This window comes from Lissotriton vulgaris, chromosome 3_1 (assembly GCF_964263255.1).
Source record: "Lissotriton vulgaris chromosome 3_1, aLisVul1.2, whole genome shotgun sequence".
Lineage (NCBI taxonomy): Eukaryota > Metazoa > Chordata > Amphibia > Caudata > Salamandridae > Lissotriton > Lissotriton vulgaris.
Window position 1 is genome coordinate 545248254 of NC_141689.1, and position 15634 is coordinate 545263887.

The following is a 15634-nucleotide window of genomic DNA, read 5'->3' on the forward strand; positions in this document are numbered from 1 at the left end:
GAAAGATAGCGGTCCTGCCGCCGGGCCAGTTGGGCAGCCCCCCATTTATGCGATGCCTGCTGCCTCGAGTCTCCGGGAGGTTTTGCCTGTGGCGGACGTGGGTGAGGGCCCCACGCTGGGGTCCGCCCGGTTCAGTCTGGCTGGGGTACCCGGCGGCTGTTTGACTCGAACTGCTTTGGTGGGGTCCCACGGTTGCTCCGTGGGGGACACCTCCCCCCTTTGGTCGACGGGACTGCACCCAAGCTGTTTGCTGCTCCAGACGTTGCTCTTCATCTGTTTGATCCGCTGCCGCCATTGTTTGCATTGCTGCTCGAGATTGGGATCCCCTGTTTTGCACCCTTGGCCGATCTTGTTCCGATCCTATGCACACTTCATGCTCAACTGCTTGCTGTATTTCTCTTTATTGTGGGCTAAAGTAATGATCAGGAGTGGACAGGGGTGAGACGGACTTGCCTCGGCGGACTGCTAATTAATGTATGGATACGAGGACTGCTCGCAGCTGTAACAGTATGACCGATTCCGCTTCATGTTCCTGATGTTTGAGTTTGTGTCGATCTCGTTTCGATGTGGGTCTTAAATGTACTCAGCCGGGGGGTGGGAGCTGGATTTTCGAATGCATATCTCCTCTCCCACTGGGGGGTTTCTTTTTTCTTCCCCCTTTCCTTCCTCTTTTTGTCTGTAGTGTTCTTTTCTTACTTTCTGATTCTTTTGTATTTCGGGTTCTACTTAGGGCGACAGGCGCGCTGCCGGGGGGGTAGGCCGTAGCCTTCTGCAGGGGTGCAGGGTGGTGTGGGTGGGATGGGGTGGGATATTGTTCGTTTTTTTTCCTTAGTTCTATGGCTCTTTTGAATCCCTTTGTCGGGACGCTGTTTCCGCGCACGTACTCCATGGGGTGTTAGCTGGCGGTGTAGGATATGACTTCTTCGCTTCAATGATACTGATAGCACACTTACACGTCTTACTTGCCTCGACCCTCACTGTGGGTCTCTAGTATTGTTTGCTCTGCTCGCCATGGGGCGCGTTCTGTGGTGCTGGGTTCTTTCTTTATTGTTTTTCATATTCCTTCCTTTTTTCTACCTTTTTTTTTCCTTTTCCCTTTCTTTGGGTTAGTATTGTGGATGGCTATCTTTGCGTTGCTGCTCTGACCTCTTTGATTTGTACTAGCACATATTCAGGTGGTGACGGGTGGACGGTGGGCAGCGGTGGGAACTGATTAGAAACGGGGAGACTGTGTGTCGACTTCGCCAATTGTTGCTGTTATTTCCGATTCTCACTGCTCCCTTGTACTGATGCTATACCAACTGCCCGCCATAGGAATTCAGATGTTAACAGTTGCAACTGGTCCTGCTATACTTCCTACTATAATATAAAATTAACCTTCTCTCATCCTGCTCCTAGCGGTTATACCGAGCCTTTCAATGGTTTGATTGTTCATGTACTGCTGAGAAACTGCTGGAGAACTTCAATGCTGATTTCGTGCGTCCATAATGTGTCGTGGCCGGCCTGATTGGTTGTAGGACCGTATTTGTACGCTTCTGCTTGCACAATAAAGGTTTTCAAAAATAAAAAAAATAAAAAAAAAGAGATTCCAGGAGATTGCATCGTGATTACTTTCGAAGATCCCCGAGTAGTAGACTATATCTGCTCTTGGGACCACCCGAGTGCAAATGGAGGTATAGGTATTAAACCACTCTCTTTTTTCTATCCCTCAAGACAACCCAATGGCCTTTATCATAGTCATGATTCTCCTTGGGTTGCACCACCTCCCCGCCAATTTGACTTCACTAACACAAGACAATTCGGGGGCCCTCGTTATCGTGACTATGATAATTCTTGGCATTTAGTGGGTTCGCGTTATCAGGGAGGAGGTTGGGAAGAATGGGGTCCACATACGCTGAGGACGACTCATAGAGAACCGCCCCGCTGGGACCCTTGGTTTAGCATCCCGTTGATCAATAGATTTAGCGGCCTTGAAACGGTCGACTGACCATCAATGGAAACTGAATCTGTTAACTCTAATTTACCCCAGTCTTCTCCTAAAATAAAAACACCTCCGGTAACTATTGAAGCTGCAGGAATAAAATCTGACACACTGACCATACCCATCCTTTTTTGGAACGTGGCGGGTTTAGGTCCAAAGAAAGAGGACAGGACGGCCATGCATTTTTTGAAGCCATGTAAAATAATTTGCCTCCAAGAGACATGGTCCACAATAGAGCTTAATCTCTTGGGCAATAAAACATATTTTATCCCAGCTGTTCGTAGCTCAATAGGTAGATCCAAAGGAGGGCTAATAACGTATATTTCAAACACCTTGAATCATCTAAAAGTGTTAATGTCCACTCCGACCCACATTTCCAAATTCTCTCTCTTTCCTTTGCGAATAAGGAGACTATTCTTCTGGTCAACTCTTATAATAACCTAGAGGATGATCAATTTCTGATCCTTCTACGCAACGTTCAGGAGAGATTAATGCAACTCTATCGGTTGAAGGATGGACAAGGGGCAACTCATCTTCTATGGGGAGGGGATTTCAACCTTCATCCATGCCCACAGGCAAAATCATCCTGCTGTGGGATTGTGGATGAATTTGATGCCCCATTAGTGCACTTTGTTCATACTAAGGTGGGGAATGCCATGAACAATCTGCTTTCTGACTTGGACCTTGTAAAAGCCAACAGTCCAAATTCGGATCAAAACTCCCTCCATTTGACCTATGTAGGCAGGGGATATCAAACGACAGTTGATTACATCTTCCTGTCACCTGGATTTCTACATATAGCTAGAGCTTTTCGGGTCATCGCCAATTCACTGAGCGATCATCTCGCGCTGAGGATGGACATCAACCTAACTGATTACAAGCCCCAAAATACAGTAATAGCAAAAACTCTTGCCCAGAATAAGTTAGATCTAGGCAAACACAATGGCTACACATTAAAATGGGGAAAAATTAATCCAAATGAAATTACAAAAAAATTGGTTGATGTGGCATATCCCAATATAATTAAATGTCTGGATTTATCGGTAAATCACGAAGAAGTCCTAAATAATTTCGGACAAATATTAGAGAAAATCAAGGGACTACTCACTGCAAAACCGACGTCCAAGACCCTTATTAAGAAAGGGTGGTTCAATCATAGTTGCACCACAGCCCTTACTAAATTAAAACTCGCCCTACATGACAAACCCAGAGACGCGGGGCAGATCCAACTCCTCAGGTGCCAATTTGGAAGGGAGCGCAAACTAAGAATCCAGGAACTGAAACAGAAACTCTGGGAAGACCTCCACACGAGCGCTGTCTCTAAAAATAGTGAGGCCTTTTGGCGAACTGTTAGATCTCCTTATCTCACTGATAATAATAACCCAAAGATTGAAGTGGCCATCGACGAAGAAACATGGGTGGCCCACTTCACCAACATTTTTAAAAATAATTCTACTATAGCCGGGTCTGCTAACATACTCCCAACAGTAGAATATCCAATCCCGCTGCACTTTGACATACCCGATCTATTAGTGGCTTTAGAAACAAGTAAGAACGGGAAAGCCCCAGGCCCAGATGGGGTCCCAGTGGACCTTTTTAAATACAACTTGGATCTCTGGGCCCCTATCCTTACCAGAGTGTGCACAGCAGCTGCAAACATGGGACTGCTAAACTCCTGGACTAAGTTCATCATGGTCCCCATCTTTAAAAAGGGGACCACCATGATGTGAAATGTTACCGCCCCATCTCATTGCTGGACTCACTGGGCAAGGTTGTCGGGAGAGTAATACTTGAGCGACTTCAGCAATGGGCGGATGTGAGAGGCATTATCTCTGATCTCCAGTTCGGTTTTCGAGAGGGGTTCGGAACGGTAGTGCAGGCCCTTAATCTCAGTCTGATTTTGGGGAAATATACACAGGCAAAGAAGAACATGGTGTATATGGTCTATGTAGACCTGTCCGCAGCTTTTGATTGCGTTTCACACGCAAAACTATGGACGGTCTTAAGGCAAATGGGAGTGGATTCCCCTCTCTTAGATTTACTGAGGGAACTTTACTGAGGGAACTTTACTCTAGAGCTTCGGCAAGAGTGCGCTTTGGTCTGAACGGAGAGTTGACGGCATCCTTTGAAGTAGAGCGTTGAGTCAGGCAGGGCTGTGTCCTGGCCCCCTTTCTCTTCTCATTGTAAACCAACGGTTTGGAGCCAGAGATGTTGAGGGGGGCCAAGGACCTCCCATGTGTAAAACAGCGCCTGATTCCCGCCCTGCTCTATGCGGATGACGCAGTCATTCTCGCGCGCACGCCGCGAGAACTACAGAACTCTCTGAATAGATACACAGCTTTTATGGGCAGTCTGGATTTACAAGTGAACGTTAAAAAAACGTTTGTCATGATAACTAATAGTTTCTTACCTGTCGGTGTAGTTTTGCAGCTTGAAGATCTTTCTGGATTCACTATGCTGTGCATATTCCGCAATCTGGTGGTTGGGTCCGGAATTGTAGTCTTTTTTCTCTTTTTTTTTTGTAGCCCAGGTGGGCGTCGACGTCCCACCTTCTGGTGTACCTTCGGTGACGTCGGCATGCTTCCGGCGGAAGCTACCACCCTTGGGCGCCATCTTCGGATTCTTTTTTCTGTCTCTTTTTCTTTTCTGCTTGTAGTGAATCCATGGCTATGTATGTTAATCCTCCTTTTTTTAGTTTTTTTTTTACTTTCTTTCCTTTTTTTATGCATTTCCACCTTCTTTTCCAGCCTCATCTTTCTGGCGGAGGCGGGTGGGTTCGCTAGTGAATCCAGAAAGATCTTCAAGCTGCAAAACTACACCGACAGGTAAGAAACTATTCGTTTTGCAGTGTGAATCTTTCTGGATTCACTATGCTGTGCATAGATTTTGTAGCGGTTTTTGTTACTTTTGTGGCGGCTGGGTGGAAGATGAGCGTTGGTTGTTGAAAATATGTTGAAGCACCTTTTGTCCTGCTTGTGCTTCCTTGTTCATTTGAACATCCACGCAATAGTGCTTAGTGAACGTGTGCACTGAAGCCCACGTTGCCGCCAGGCATATGTCCTAAATTGGTGTGTTGGCCAGAAAGGCAAATGTTGCTCCTTTCTTCCTGGTTGAGTGGGCCTGTGCCCCTCCTGTTAGCTCCTGGCCCGCTTGCTTGTGGCAGAATTGAATAGTCTGTGCGATCCATCGAACTATGGTGTTTTTTGTCACTGGTTTACCCATGTAACTGTTTGCAAAGGATACGAAGAACTGTTTTGTCTTGCTATGTCCTTTCGTCCTTTCTATGTAGTGCATCACTACCCTTCTTGCGTCTAGAGTGTGGAGTGCTCTCTCAGCGCTTGTAGTGGGGTTTTCGAAGAAGCTAGGGATCTGAATACTTTGATTCATGTGAAACCTTGACACCACCTTCGGCATGAAGTGTGGGTCCGTTCTCATTATGACCCTGTCACAGTGTATCTGAATGTAGGGTTCCTGTAGTGTTAGAGCCTGCAGTTCGCTCACTCTCCGTAGCGATGTGATTGCTACCAGAAAGGCAGTTTTCATAGTCAGCATTTGCAGTGATGCTTTGTGGATCGGTTCGAAAGGTGCTTTTTATGAGTTCTGTCAGTACTACATTCAGGTTCCAAGCCGGTGGTGGCATTCTTTTCGGTGGCGCTATTCTTTTAGCCCCTTCCAAGAATCTTTTCACGACCTGAGATGTGAAGAAGCTTCTCCCTGTTTCTCCTCTTGTGTATGACACAATCGCTGCCAGGTGTACCCTTAGTGAAGATGAGCTTAGTTTAGCCTTTATTAGGTGCGTGAGGTACCTCAGCACCGTAGATTCCCTTGTCATTTTTCTGTGTAGTTTTTTCTTGTGACACCATTGAGTGAATCTTTGCCATTTTGCCCCATAGCATTTGCGTGTGCTGGGCCTTCTTGCCTCTCGCAGCACTCTCAGGGTGCTCTCTGGTAGTTTTAGATGGGTGAACTCTAAGTCCTCAGGAGCCAGGCTGAGAGGTTGAGGCTCTGGGTGTAGCACTTCTCCGTTTTCCATGGACAGTAGGTCTCTTCTTTTTGAGAACTTGTGGGGAGGCCCCTGCACCAACCCTTTTTAGGTACCAGAAAGTAGTGGGAGTAGGAACTACGTCCTACTTCTGGCCCAGGAACGCGCTCAATGGCCCTCTTGGCCAAGAGGGCCGAAACTTCCTCCTGCAGAAGCCGCAAATGATCCCCCGATACGCGGTGGTGTTGCGGTGGCATGGCTGGAGGGGTCGTCTCGAAGGGGAGGGAGTAGCCCCTTCGGACGATTTGCAGAACCCACCTGTCCGACGTGACAGTGCGCCAGTGAGAGATGTGATGGCGAACCCTGCCCCCCACTGGCGTCACATGGGCCGAAAAGCACTGACTAGGAGGGTTGTGAGGTTGATGCTGTGGGGGAGGGTGTGGACTGGCCTCGCCGTTGTCCCCGACCGCCTCCACGGCGATTTCCACGGCCGCCACAGCACTGGATGTTAGTCTGCGGTGCGTGGCTGGCAGTACGTGTGGGGGCGCCCCTTCCTTGGCCACGAAAGGAGCGAAAGGCACCCGTTTGCTGGCTTGGGCCGAGAGGCCCAAGGACTTGGCCGTAGCCCTAGAGTCCTTAAAGCGCTCAAGCGCATGGTCTGCCTTGTCGCCAAAAAGGCGACGGCCATCAAACGGCATGTCCATCAGTGTTCTGGATATCGGCCGAAAAGTTGGCGGACCTCAACCAGGCGTGGCGATGAATCGCCACCGTCGTTGCCATCGCTCTACCTAGTGAGTCGGTGGTATCCAGCCCACACCGGATAGAATATTTTGCTGCATTCTGGCCTTCCACAAGGGCTTGGCTGAGTTTGGCTCGTACCTCCAACGGACACTCTGGCAGCACTTCCGCAACCGTATCCCACATAGAGTGGGTGTAGCGGCCCAAGAGGCATGCGGTGTTGGAAGACCGCAGTCCCAAACTAAGGGAGGAGAATATCTTCTTACCATAATTCTCATACCTCTTAGATTCCCTGTCTGGCGGAGCCCACGGGAATGCGGTCTGGGAATTTGATGCCTGGATGACCAGGCTCTCGGGTGGGGTGGGTGGACAGGAAACATGGGTCGCCTGGGGCCGGGCGGTGGCGTCTGGCCACGTTCCTATCTACGGGCAAACCCGTAGGTGGCCTGGACCAAGTGCCCAAAAGAACGTCGGTCAAGGCCTCATAAAAGGGCAGCTGAGGCTCGGCCGAGCTTGACTGCGGTTTAAGGACCTCAGTGAGGAGGTTAATCCTCACGGCCGCGACGGGGAGCTCAAGGCCCACGGCCTTGGCTGCCCTCATCAACATCACACTGTAGGTTGCCCCCTCCTCCGTAGCCACGGTAGGAGGCGAGACAAAGCCAGTGTCTGGTGATGTGTCCACTGGTATCCCCAAGTCCACTTGTCCAGTCCTCTTGAGACTGACACTCTCGGGTCAGAGGGTCCTCAGACCCCTCCCAATACTCCTCTTCACCCATCCCCTGATAGTCAGGGTTGTCAAACGATGAGGCCGGTTCAGAGAAGCCAAACTCCCCAAGCGGCGCCCAGCGGCGCCGTTCCGACGCCGGAACCGGAGCGAGGGAGGCATCGGGGACGGCGTCGCCCGGGGACGGCGCCGGAGGTGACACCTGTGGGACCGGAGCCGGTGAGGTCGTTAGGTCAACCGGCGACGACCCGGATCCCGAAGTGGATCCAGTGAGGTCCTGTGGCGCCAGGGCCCGAAGGCGCCGCCGGCATCGGGGCCGAAGCACACGACGGCGTCAGACCGAAGCCCCCGACCCTCTAGGGGCCCCAGACGGGTCCGCTGGGCCAGAAGGCGCCGTGGAACCCGTCGGGGAAGAGAGGATCCTCATGGCCATGAGGAATTGCTCGATCTCCCCCGGCGTCGCGTCCGGCCCAGGGACCGGAGGGTGTGGAGCATGCCGCGACGCCCGTGACTCCGGCGGAGCCGCGTGGGCATTGTCACCCGAACCCCCGGCCGCGTTGCGCAAGCGTCGGGGGAAGTCGGAAGAGCGATGATGTCTCTTCGGCTTCTTGTGTTTCTTACCTGACGACGACTTCGACCCGGAGGAGCGATGCCGGCTCTCTGAGCTGTGATGGCTTCGGCCCTGCGACCTGTCCCTCGACCTCCTGCGGGACCGGGACCTCTCTCGGCGCGGAGCTGACTGCCGGAGTTCGAGTTGCTTGCGGGACCGCTCCCGCCTAGCTTTCGAAGTAAGGGCCAGGCAGTCGAGGCAGGCCTTGTCGTCGTGGTTGACGCCGAGACAGTGGAGACACTGACGGTGAGGATCCGTAACCGACATCAGTCGGGCGCAATCTTCACAGGGCTTGAAACCAGGCATCCCTAGGCACCGTCCGGAGTCGCAAGACTCGAGAAATATGATCAAAAGAGATTAAAAAAAACTAGTCAAAAAGTGACTAAAGTACTGCTTTTTCCAGATCTGCACTTGCTGGTGTGGAAAAAAGAACTGACGTCAGCACGCGGAGGCGGCGTCTAAGTACTCCGACGACATCATCACGGTGCCCACGACAGACCCGGAGCCACAGACGACGCCTACCGACGCGCAAGGGTACTGCTATGCAAAAATTTCCAGATCCAGTCTGACGCCTGGGGATACTCTAAGGTAAGGAATCTATCACTAACGTGTCTCTTTCAGATATATAATTCATACTATTATTCATTAAAGTTCTTTTCTTAAAACAGATATTTTTCTAATTGTTGACTTGCCTCATTTCTTCATCACTAAGTCTGTCATGAACAGCTGCAGGAATCATCTTATCTTCTTTTTCTGCTGGAAGGCTGGATATGTCTGGAAAATTAACTCCAGCAGAAAGATTATGTGTAACAGGTATAATTGCTTTAAAGGAATCAACAGCCTCTCCCTGTGACAAACTAGTAGCTGAATCGGTCTTTCCATCAGCCTCCGCTACACTCTGTGAAAAAAAAAAAACACAAGCATTCCTCAATTAGATCACCATAAAATGTTAGCAAACAAGCCTATGCAGAAAATTAAGAGTAGAATAAGTTTCATATCATGCTGGACAACATGTCAGTCACTTTCATTTTTTCAAGAATGTGGGTAAGAAATTTACATTTTTCAAATGATAGGTCATTGTCTATATTAATCTTTCATCTATTTTCTCTACATTCCAAATCTACTGTGGGATATTTTCCCCACAGTCCCCGTCATTTAATTCTCTGCTTTAGAAGTTATAGCTTGTTCCATATTTGTAGTTTTCCTCATATCCCAGCTCCAATACAATCCAGTGTCCACACTGTAGCTCTCCTTCCTGTTTCTCATTGCTCTGCTTACCTTTACTGCAGCCCTTTAGCTAATGAGTCTACCAATGTTCAGTTTAAATTCACTCCAGGGCTCTGTCTTATAGATATCCCGGGCACCAACTTGCTTCAGAACTAGTCTCACTTGCTCCGAATCCTTCCCTGCTGGCAAAGGTCTTCTTGTCGTCCCAATTCTTAGTTTTCTATTCTCCTCATTGATCTGCCCTTTGACATGCCAAACATGCTTAATTTTCAACATCCATTTTATTTACTGACCAAATTTCCATTGATTTTATTTTGCTTACAACTGACAAACTAAGAACACAGCTCACATAATAATCTGTCTCAATACAATTGTCCCTTCCCTGTACATTTTACTCAGAGCATGCGATAATGCGTGCACCATTTGCCCAATATCTATTAATGCTTGTGGGGGCAGTCCCATGCAAAGTAAATGTTTTCTTTAAATTTGGCACTGTGGTCCATAGCCCCAAGCCAGTAATCAAAGGGGGACACTAAAGTAAACAAAAAAGTGATAGTTGGAATGCTTGAGTTAATCTCAGCCAGTAGCAATTTCTCAGGGTCCCATCCCAATTGATTCTTATTTTACACACCAGGTCATCTCAGTTTGGACCAAGCTACATGCAAATCAGTCTTGAACCTGCTCCAATCAGAACAGTCCAGCCCGAATGAACAAGCCTGCTACTCCTTGAACTGGAACACAAGCAACCCAGGACTGGTTTCGCACTAGTTATAGGGTCATCAGCCGGGTACAGCTTGGTTCCAGTGACCTAGTGTGCAGGGGAACCCAGGTCTGGACATACCCTTCCCACCTAGGGCGACACTAAAGTACACAAAAAAGTGATGGGTGGAATGCTTGAATTAATCTCAGCCACTGGTAATTACTATGGCCGCATTCCAATCCATTATTATTTTTCACACCATGTCACCTCAGTCCAAACTGAGGTGGCACGGTGGGTGAAAAACGATGGATTGGGATGCGGCCCGAGTGATTGCCAGTGGCTGAGATTATTTCAAGCATTCCATCCATCACCATGTTGCAGTTATCAAAGGGAGGTGCTGAGTACGATGTTCCAAATCTTGCAATATGTTCTTTTGCCAACACAGTTCCTACCGGACCCAGACTCCCAGTTAACTGCCCATCCCCCCAATTACACACACCCACAGGCACACACACCCACAGGCACACACACCCACAGGCACACACACAGGTTTTCCAGTAATCCCAGAAAGGCCAGTAAGGGTAAAGGACTGACTGGTCTGACTAACACTTCTGACAGTAACAAACACCCGGGTCTTTTATTGAGATAGCACCTGTTACCCCCAAGTGAAAGAAGTCTTCCTCCATACTACATTGAAAACATTTGGGGGACCTGATATGACCAAAGTGCCACAACCTCTATGGGGTGAAGTAGACAAAGTATAAAATGTAAGTCAAATCAGACAGAATGAACAAGTTACCTACCTTCAGCAACGATGTATCTGTAAGAGACATATATTTGTCAGGCAGCCACATGGGTATCTTTACCCACGTTTACAAAGCATTACTCTCTGGACAGCCAAGTCCGGAGAGACAGGTCTTTCGGCAGTTCTGTTCTCTAGGACTTCCTGCTGTGAACTTAGTTCGCAGATCCACCTTCGGGATTGGTATTGCTGGTGTATCTATTCTAAGGTAAGGAATCTTTAACTAATAGTCTCTTTCAGATGAACAAGTTACTTACCTTGGGTAACAATCTGTAAGAGACATATTAGTTGTAGATTCCTTACCGCCCCACCCATCCTCCCCGTTCTGCGAAATGAAATCTTGGGATAGGGAATCCCTTGCTGGGCTCTACCTTTTTGCAACAGTGATCTGTGCCTTGCATGACTCTGTGCTACTGGTGTGGAAAGGCGTGTCAGAACTGACGTCAGCGCGCAGGGGTGGCGTCTAAGTAGACACCGCATGACAACGACGACAGACGCGGAGTCGACCGATGCCACCTACCTACATGCAGGGGTACTGCTAAGAAAAAGTTTCTCCGGATCCAGTCGGATGCCTGGGGGTAATTCTAAGGTAAGGAATCTATAACTAATAGTCTCTTTCAGATTAGGCGAAATAAGAATTGTCCATAGAGCCAATTTGACCTCTTGCAAATCACAACCATCCAGTAACCCAACCCAGGCTTCCCATTTCCTCCTAAGTGTAGCAAATAGATCTAGTGCATTAAATACTACAGCTTTGTAGATGCATGGATTCTTCCCTTTACTCAGTGGACCCCTTTAGGGAGTTAAACCCCTCCGCCTCAGGGCTATGCTACAGTTGGATTGGTTGGTAGAACTGCAACCTATTAAAGTCAAACTCTTACTGCAGTTTCAACAAGCATTTACAATGCAATGGTCTCTGCATTATTAAAGGTAGAGCTATTGGCATTGCGCATGACCTTTTTTTTTTTACATCTTAAATAAATGGCATTGTCATTTACATTGCCAATACCTTAATCGTTAAATAAATGGCATTGTCATTTACAATGCCAATAGGTTAATCGCTCGCAAATGCATGACCTATTGCATTTACACCCACACAGAGCCACACCCACACAGAGCCACACACACAAAGCCACCCATACACACATACAGAGCCACCCACACACACAGAGCCCCACCAACACACAGAGCCCCACCCACACACACACACAGAGCCCCCCCCCCCACACACACACACACACACACACAGCCAGGGGGCAGGGGAGCAAGCACAGCCAGGGGCAGGGAAGCAAGCACAGCCAGGGGGCAGGGAAGCAAGCACAGCCAGGGGGCAGGGAAGCAAGCACAGCCAGGGGGCAGGGAAGCAAACACAGCCAGGGGAGCAAGCACAGCCAGGGGGCAGGGAAGCAAGCACAGCGAGGATGCAGGGAAGCAAGCACAACCAGGGGGCAGGGAAGCAAGCACAGCCAGGGGGCAGGGAAGCAAGCACAGCCAGGGGGCAGGGAAGCAAGCACAGCCAGGGGGCAGGGAAGCAAGCACAGCCAGGGGGCAGGGAAGCAAGCACAGTCAGGGGGCAGGGTAGCAAGCACAGCCAGGGGGCAGGGAAGCAAGCACAGCCAGGGGGCAGGGAAGCAAGCACAGCCAGGGTGCAGGGGAGCAAGCACAGCCAGGTGTGTAATGGACCATGAGGGGAGCTGGCCAGCCTGAGCAAGCACAAGGCTAGAGGCGCTCTGACCTGCCTGAGCCTCAGAAAGTTCTGGTCCTGTGAACAGAAAAGGATGTGGAGCTGGGTAAGGAGAACAAGGAGGTGCAGTTTGGCTGTGTAGCGGTTGGTTATGATACCGGATGAACAATTGGAAAGAACTGTTGGAAGTTATTCATCCGAAGACACTGGGTTCCCTCTTCCAGTGATAACTAAGTAGGGTTTGGAATGATTCATTAATAAAATTCACAAGCAACCTGGGGCTAAGTTTGATTGAAACATTGTCAATAAAATAAAATCCCGTTTCCCAGTAAATAAATGTCATGAGCCATTGAGTCATGTATTTAGAAGAAGAGTTATCTGTATTTATAAGAGCTTTAACTGTCTCACTTCACGTTGTGCCATGATATTTTAGGGTAATGTCTAATCAGGTTGAGAATTAGCACCAATCCTTTGATGGCTGCCCATTTCCTTTCACAGTCACAGGGGCATAGGATTTTACTTTCTGTAAAGTCACTGTGTTAAAGTGTGAGTGGTGTCACTTTCTGTGATGTTATATTATGTGATAATCTCAATGCCACTGAGGCCAAGATCTCAATCCCTATGCCCTTGTGATAGGCTCTGAGGTAGACAGAAGTCATTGGAAAGACGAGAGAAGAAGCAGGCACACACCCAGTGAATCAGCACTGTGCCTGTCTTCGCGCCCATCACAGTCATTGGAATGCCTTCTAGAGCCAGTATTGCACATGTACGCCTTTGTCAGTTCAAACTCAGTTAGACACGCAACACAAATTGTGAAAAGAATGACTTTTTTGGATTAGGCCAATTGGAAAATGCCTTTATTTGCAAAATATGTGCACCCAATATATCATTCAACAGGGAGATTTGCCTTTCCTATTACCTCACCGTTAACTTCTTTAACCTGTAATTAGTGCTCAAAAACCAGAGAACTGTACTTCCATACATTAACAAGATTTTATTTCAGCATTCACCACAGGTAATAGTAGTGGGATTTAAAAGCAGAACCTTACAGTACAAACATAACATCACTCTCACCTCATTAGCCAAACAGAATGTCTTATCCCGGCACAGCGCTTAACCTCTGATTCTGTGGGAGGTCGTTTTTTTTAATATGAGCGAGAGGAAAGGCGGCAAGTACTTGAATATCCCTTTTGTGTCGACGTTTGCAAAGGTGAATGGGCTACGGGGAGGAATCAATTGATTATCTCGCAGCGTTTATTTTGTTCCGAGTGGGCAGGCGAGATTTTGAATCTTTCATATGTTGCATGCAAAGCATAACTGCTGAAGTGCCTGCAGACCATACAGTTATTCACTGATTTTCAAATTGCTTCCCAAGCATAATGGGGAATATATGGCTTAGAACAGAGACAGACTGCGGGCATTATGTTGATGTAGAGCTGCGGGCGGAGGGGGGTGGGGGTCGAGAGCGGGACTGAGGAGGGCACGGCGCTCTGATCCCAGTGCTGCAAGAATCAATCGCGTATCTCGCAGCGCCTATTTTGTTCCGAGTGGGCAGGCGAGATTTTGAATCTTCCATATGTTGCATGGCTTCGATCAGAGACAGATTGCGGGCATTATGCTGATGTACAGCTGCAGGCGGAGGGAAGTGGGGGGAGGGTCGAGAGCGGGACTGAGGAGGGCACGGCGCTCTGATCCCAGTGCTGCAAGAATCAATTGCGTATCTCGCAGCGTCTATTTTGTTCCGAGTGGAAACAAATGAGTATTGCAAAACTATTCGAAACCCCAGTTAGACCGCTGCATGCAAGTGACCGGACTGAACAGTGCTTGCTCCCCGGACTCCACTTCCAGCGGGGGGCAGGAAAAAGACACGGCTGAAGAGCCAGTTCACGGAGCCACTGCACAAGTAGCGCCTTGACCCGCACGGGTCATGGGCTGTGCTAAAGGGTCTCTCGTGCCTGGAGAGGCACAGAGCTGCAGGACTGGTCTGGGTGGGCATAAGCGGGAGGAAGGGATGTGGGTCTGGTGGAGGAAAGAGCGCAGGGAGAGGAGGAGGCTGAGAGAGGAAAGGCGGAAGGAAGGAAACCGAGGCTGGATGACATACTAATGGTCAGAAAATACAGCATCGGGACAACGGAGGGTCTGTCGCGTCTGGCGGTCGGGCAGAAATGGCAGCCTCAAGCTTCCGAAATTTTTCGGATTCAGGGGCATGCTTTGCTGTCCTGAGTGACGTACGACGTCAGAAGCTAAAGAACAGCAAAATGTACGGACCCGAATCCGAAAAAGACGGGGCTTCTTTGGAGGGACGTCTCTCTCCTCCAATGGCTGGCCTCCGTCTAGGAAGCCAGCCAATGGAGGAGAGACGAAAAGAGAGGCGGGATAAAGCAGCCACTCTAAGTAACAATAATTCTCCGGACTTCCGGTCTTGGCCTACGGCCAAGCCCTACGGTCCCTCGACCTAAAAAGGATTTAATGCAGCTACCCAACAAACATTACCCAGTGATCATGTGCAATGTTTACATCAAGCACCCACCCACAAAGGCATCTTATATAATGGCCACTTCCCTAGGTGGATAAGGAGAGTTGGGATCTCCCGTCTGCCGCCTCTGGGTCAGCCTGTATCGTGTCAAATGTGGACTTTGACCAGTTTTTTAATCACTCTTATTACTCTAATGACCGCTCACTTGCCATTAAACCAGCTTCCTGCTATATTTTAACCTAAATCTCAATGTCCTCCCTTGTGTTTCTAGTGTCCTTTAGTATTCACTGTCTCTTACTACTGGTTCTATCTCAAGGTTTCTGATGCTAGGCTATCTTTTAGTTCCCACTTGCCATTACTTCCATTGTATGGTTGTCAAACTCCCACAATCAGATTCCCACAGTTCACATTTGTATCCATGGTCTCAGAGTCCTGTAACGGCAGCCGCCATATTTCTCATCATGGTCTGCAGCCACCAATTAGGGCTCTCAGTGCTCTGGGGCTGACCAATCTGGATGTTGTGCCCCCCGTTCCCCCCCAACTCCCCCTCCTACAAAGGAGTCCCGCTGCAATAGATATCACCATTTTCTAAACCTTCGTTTCTCAAAAACAGCTGCACAGATTTATTATAAATCACAAACCGCATGCTTTCTGGGAAAACATGTAGTTTTCTGTCAAATCTGGTGCAATTCTAGTCAGCTGTTACTTTT

At 48.9% G+C, this 15634-nt stretch overlaps 1 protein-coding gene across 1 annotated transcript in view; it reads right to left on the reverse strand.

Annotated features, from left to right (window-relative positions):
• BDP1 (BDP1 general transcription factor IIIB subunit) overlaps nt 1–15634 on the reverse strand; it is a 1412545-nt gene that overhangs the window by 629713 nt on the left and 767198 nt on the right. The window contains exon 25 of the mRNA XM_086960808.1: nt 8728–8933. Within this exon, the coding sequence (XP_086816934.1) occupies nt 8728–8933 (206 nt within the window). The remainder of the gene's footprint in view (nt 1–8727; nt 8934–15634) is intronic.